Source organism: Protopterus annectens, chromosome 3.part0 (assembly GCF_019279795.1).
Source record: "Protopterus annectens isolate FY-2018-M chromosome 3.part0, PAN1.0, whole genome shotgun sequence".
In the NCBI taxonomy this organism is placed as follows: Eukaryota; Metazoa; Chordata; order Ceratodontiformes; family Protopteridae; genus Protopterus; species Protopterus annectens.
In genome coordinates this window covers 1,940,711,089-1,940,717,088 of record NC_056731.1, presented here as the reverse complement: position 1 = coordinate 1,940,717,088, position 6,000 = coordinate 1,940,711,089, and the positions used below count along the sequence as shown (strand labels likewise).

The 6,000-nt window shown below is 41.5% G+C and overlaps 1 protein-coding gene across 1 annotated transcript in view; it reads left to right on the top strand.

Moving 5' to 3' along the window:
• The window catches only part of SMARCC1 (SWI/SNF related, matrix associated, actin dependent regulator of chromatin subfamily c member 1), a 1,897,600-nt gene that overhangs the window by 316,341 nt on the left and 1,575,259 nt on the right, over positions 1-6,000 (top strand). Inside the window, exon 4 of the mRNA XM_044066067.1 lies at positions 452-603. Coding sequence (XP_043922002.1) covers positions 452-603 — 152 coding nt within the window. The remainder of the gene's footprint in view (positions 1-451; positions 604-6,000) is intronic.

Sequence of the window (6,000 nt, the reverse complement as noted above, 5' to 3'; positions counted from 1 at the left end):
TGGAAAGAAGGGTAAGAACGCTGGTTGGTGTGCGAGAAGATGCAAAAAGGGGAAAAAGGGAAACAGGTACGGGAAAAGGGAAGCCAAAATTTGAGGGGGGAAATTTTTTAAATAATAGAGACAAGATGATGATAGTATGATAGTAAAAAAAATTTGTGTGTGTATAAGTTGACCAGTGTGCAACTAAGAACAGTGGAGTTTCCCACTACCACCATCTTTTCTGTTGTAACCACTAAAACACTGCAGTCTTACTGTCCTATTCCACTGTTCATGGTCAGTGTCGCACTTTACTATACGACTCATTGACTGTGCCAGAACTAGGAATGGGAATAGTTTCCTAGCCTTATTTCAGCTCCCCAGCTGAGGTCTGGGCAGCAGCTGAGGTTAGGAGGGAGTGTTTATTATGATGCAAGTGGGTGAATGAAGTATGGTGAAATTGACATCAACATAGCTGCCTTTTTTTTGTTTGTTGGTATGTATGTAATGCATGAAAAATGCTTTCTTTTACAGAATAACTGTCTGACTCGCCCAACTATCTACCTTTCTTCTGAGGTTGACTTGAAACTTGCCAATAAATTGAAGGACATCATTAAGCGACATCAGGTAATGAATGAATAGGCAGCTTAAGTAACCTGTTTGTTATATTTCCACTAATATGAGGGGCACCAATTGTTAAATTTATGAAGAAAAAAGTACAAGTTCCTGTACAAAATCTGTTTTCCTTTTGGTTATTCTGAAGGTGCAACTATCAGTGAATCTTAGGAGGCATTTAAAGAGCTATGAAATTTGTTGTCTTTAAACTTTCATGTTACTCATGGCAATTAGACTTAGATTTACCTCAAATGATGTGTACATATTAAAAAAAAAATCGCTGTTATACCGTAAATATTTTTGTAGACTGTGTGCCTTGAAAATGTATTTTCTTATTGGTCAACATTAAGGATAGCTTTTTGTATTTAACTTCTAATTCTTTATTTTGGGAAATTTGGAAATTCTTGTTTATGCAAGTGTCTCACCAGTAGATTTGATATCTTTTCTGCGAATGCTAACATTGACCATTTAAATGGCCAGTTGTGAAAGCATACTTAGAATGCATGTGTGTGTATAAGCAATTAGTATGAGGCAGCTCTCTGCAAGAAGTGAAAAGGTCGTTTGTTTTTGTAAATGCTTATTATGGTCTTCCTTTTTATTCAAATATTCTTTTCTTTTCTTTTTTTTTTTTCCAATAGTGAAGGCAGTATTTTACAGTTACATACATTTTTATGTTCAGAGTTGCCATCAGTTTTGTACATCTTTTTCTGTTTATCTCAGGTGTAGTAGCATTCATCTTTTCAGTGTTGTGCTGTTAATTTTTACTGTAACTTCATTGCTGTTTATTCCATAGGGTTTCTTTGTAAACACCTTTTTTATTGTTATTTAGAGAAGTCTTATTTATACGTTTTATTATTATAACTTTTATTGCTTTTCATTTGGTGTGGCGTGAAAATCATTAATCAATATGAGTTAAAATCGCTCTACATCCACCTGAAGTCTCGACATCTATTGTCACTTTGTGTTAAAACGAAAAAGAAACTGACATCAGGACATAGACCAAGTTATAAAAACACAGTATAACCTTTCACACTTCACTGCTGCTTCAGGTAGTAAAAACAGGCCACATTTCTCTGAATGGCGCTCTCCATATCACATGATCAGTTCTAGTTAAGCAACTTAAAGGCATAGCTAGTAAAATCCATGTTTAAAATTTCAACTTGTTATCAACATTTACTTTCGAAGCTGGTTTCATAGTGTCAAGACCCAGTAGTTTATATCCATCTTAAATACGTTTAAGTGCATTTATCCATTTATATTAGTTCTGTGTTGCTATCCCTTTTGATAATCATTTGCAAAACTGCAAACTTTACAGCTTGTGTTGTATTATGTGAGGAAGCTACTTGTTTTCAAGTAGTACTATGTACAGCACTCTTGACTACCTCCAATACACACCATTTTTTGTAGCCTTTTTGTGTGACCCCTTTTTCATTATTATTGTTGTCTCCTTATTTAAATATGTTGCTGCTTAGCCATTCTCTGAGAAAGATCTGTTCAGCTAGTAAGCATCCATGCTTTTTGTAATTGCCCTGTGACAACAACGTGCAGAGAAGGACACCCAGAGCCCCCCAGCCACTTCTGTCCCGTTATGTGTTACTTTTTCTTGCCTGTTTACTAAGTCAAGTATGATGACAAGCTGTCTAAACTCTATAACACTTTTGTTAGTGTGTCTGCAGTATGTTAATTGAGGCATATCATCTGCATCACGCATCTTCCTGTACAGTCTGCTTATATCTACTTCAAGCCTGCGCTCATAACATAAGGCAGTTGAGCTCTAAGGGTCAGGTGATCTGTGTTTGACTAATGGCTCGGGTACTTGAAACTAGTAGCAGGAGGATAGGCATGCCTATCCTGTTGTGAGGGAGTGGCAAGGCCAGGCATACAAAACTGTATTCCTTGGAAGAAGGGTGGTCCTGCATATGGGCAGCCTGGGGGTGGTAGTTAGGCTCACTAATTCAAAGATGGGTTGTGACATTTGAATTGAGTTTGCAAAAGTGTGCGGTTGCTGTTGGTGGAATTGCGGGACACTCGCTGTAGTGGTACATTTTGCATGCCCCCTCCCCCAGGCTGTCTGGTGTATTTAAGATATCTAGTTACTCTCCTTGCCGAAGTGCTGTTGAAACCACAAGGTACTATCATCATTGCTTCTACTGGGTAGATGTTCATCGTGTTTCACTGTTGCAGTCATTACTCTTGGGTTATCCTGCTGGCAGGCTACCCGCAGTCGGCCTGAATTCCAAAGTCCTGATCCGGCGTCCGCTGCTGTCACCTCTTCCCTGACGTCAGTGCGCCAGGGGTATAAAAGATGCAGCAGACGCCATTTTCTTCAGTCTTTCTTGTCGCGCAGTTTCCGAAGCAAAAGCAGTTCGCAAGTGCCGGTCGGCAGACTCCTGAGATTTTCAAATCCGAATTTCAGAACCGAAGTCTTCATTAAAGTTAAGTTACCCCATTGCGGAAACTTTTTTCTTGCTTCAGACCGATGTCAGAAAGTTAAGAATTGTATTTCTTGTGGGAAGCAAATACCTGATAAGGATTTTCACTCTTATTGTATTCCTTGCCTAGGCCCTGACCACAACGTTGCTAGCTGTCAGTTTTGTGCTACATTTGACCAACGCACTATTAAGCGTCGGTTCGATTTTGCATTTCATTACTTTGGCCGAAGATTTAATTATATAATGCCGTCGGAACAGCCGATGACCGGAGTTTACAAAAAACACAAGGACAAGGAAAAGGATAAGCATCCGAGGTCCAAAACAGACGAGGCCTCCGTTAGGCCAGTCGCTGGTTCGCCGGTTCTCAGTGAGGTGCTTTCGCAGCCTCTGGCGCCTGCTACCTCAGAGCCACAGGCTGCTTCTGACTCCCACGTGCAGCCGACTGGGCCTCTGGATACTCAAGATATTGGACACTCTGAAATCATTCCCTCAGATGGGTCTGGAGCTGCTGAGCAGGCATCGGCTTCTGAGGGTGTCTTCAGACCTACACAGTTGTATGTTAATCCATCTTCAGCTTCAAAGACTAAAGCTGCTCTGAAGACAAAGAAACAAGTACAGCATTCTCCTACTCAAGCTTCCATGCCTAAAAAACAGATGCTTAAAATGGCCGAAGACCTAATTATTGTGATCAGGGGTTCCCATCCCCCTCCTGATAAGAGGCCTAGGCAAGAGATAGAATATGATTCTTCTGATCAGGTTTCTATTTCCTCTGATTCCTCTTCTGAACAGGATTATTCTGTACCTCCCTATGAGGACTCTGATGCTGAAGAATCCATTCCTTCAGCCTCACCTCCTGAGGATTATTCTTTTGGGGAAACCCTGCATACCATGAGGGAGCATTTCCACTGGGAGAGCCAAGATTACTCTGAATCTAAGAAAAGGCTCAGAGACTTTCTGCTACTTCGTCAGCACAGACCTCTTGCTATTCCACCTGTTCTAGACGTTGTAGATAATGTATTTTCAGAGTCCGAACTGTCCCCTGACTCTTTACCTCCTGCTCCTGCTAAGCCAGACAGATACTGTAGGGTCCCGGATTCTCATAAATTCCTATATAAAAACCCCGCTGCTGACCCAGAAACTATATCTCAGGGTCCCAAGGGGATCAAAGCTTCCACTGCAAAGAAACCTGTCCCCTCTGATAGGGAATCTAGGGCACTGGACAGATGTGGGGAAAAAAGTTTACACTTCTGCTACCTTGGCTGTAAGGGCTTTAAATTGTCAGTTTCATATGCTTAAATATCAGCAATACTTAATGTCACTGCTTAAACAGAAAATGTTGACAAATTCTGAAGGTTCAGAGAACAAGGAAATGCAGGATTTATTGCATGCAGCTTAACAAGTGGGAAAGCATACTTTGCAATGTGGTTATAATTCACTGGAGGCCTCTTGCAGGGCCGCTGTTACAGGTTTTGTTATTAGAAGGCATGCTTGGTTACAGGAACAGAATCTGCTTGATCATGTTAATGCAAAATTATTAGATGCCCCATTACAACATGATACTTTGTTTGGTGCTAAAGCAGAAGAGCTGTTGAAGAAAATGGAGGATAAAGCGAAATCCATGCAGACAGTAAGGATTTCTTATAGGTACAGCCACCCAGATTTAGCAGGAACTGGCCTTCAAAAAATTGGTCCTTTCCAGTGTCAGACCACAAAGAGGCAGATACAAACGTCACAGAGGCAGATCTCAGCCCCAAGGCTCATACAGACCTAAACAATGGGGTGCTCCTACCTCCAAAAGCGGAGAAGACAAATCACAACCTTACAGGAAACAGTCCCAATGACTTTCCTCTGCCAGATCCAAGCACTTTTCTTTTGGTAGCCCCCTTAGGGGGAAGCTAGCACTTTTTTCATCAAATTGGCCAATGGTTACCCAAGACAAATTAAATGGGTCTTGAACAGTGTGTCCCAAGGCTACAGGTTCCATTTTCACACCCTACCAATGGCAAAAGGTATGCCAGACCTGCCACATAATCAATGGGCAGAGGCACAAAAGCAAATTACAGCCCTCATGGACATCAGGGCCATTCAACAAGTACCACAACAAGAGCAGGGACAAGGATTTTACTCCAGACTTTTCTTAGTGCCCAGAAAGGACAAAGCCTGGAGACCAATTCTGGACCTGTCTATACTAAATATGTTTCTGGAGGTTCCAAAATTCAAGATGTTGACTCTACAACAGCTACTGCCCATGCTGGGCAAGAAGGCTTTGCTCGTAACTTTGGACCTAAAAGAGGCATACCTGCATGTCCCAATCAGCCAATCTTGCAGAAGATACCTCAGGTTCATAGCTGGCTCAATGCACTACCAATTCTCTGCGCTATCCTTTGGCTTATCTACTGCGCCCAGGGTCTTCACAAAATGCCTGGCACTAGTAATTGCATTTTACAGACAAAGAGGAATTCAAATATATCCCTACTTGGACGACTGCCTTATTCAAGCAGAGAACAAAGACATTCTTCTAAAGCATCTGGCGTTTGTAAAAAGATTACTAATTTGCCTAGGGTACACAGAAAATGAAAAGAAAACAAAACTAGTACCCTCTCAAGAGACAATTTTCCTGGGTGCAAGCTTAACTATAACTGCCCAGATGGCTTATCTCACGTCAGACAAACAAAAGCAACTGACTTCTTACTTCAAATAGTTGGCAACAAAGACCCAGTTATCTGCAAGGAAAATCCTGCAGGCCTTGGGTTTCATGGCATCCTGCATTCTACTAATTCCATATGCCAGACTGCATATGAGGAAACTACATTGGTATCTAAAAAGTGTTTGGACTCAGCATTGCCATAGCCTGGAGACAGTAATTACACTCATTCCCTGCCTGCAACAGGAGTTTCGATGGGCACAGGCCTGTCACCACAACAAGGGTCTGCCATTCACCTTACCCACAGCCAGACAGACACTGACAATGGATTTA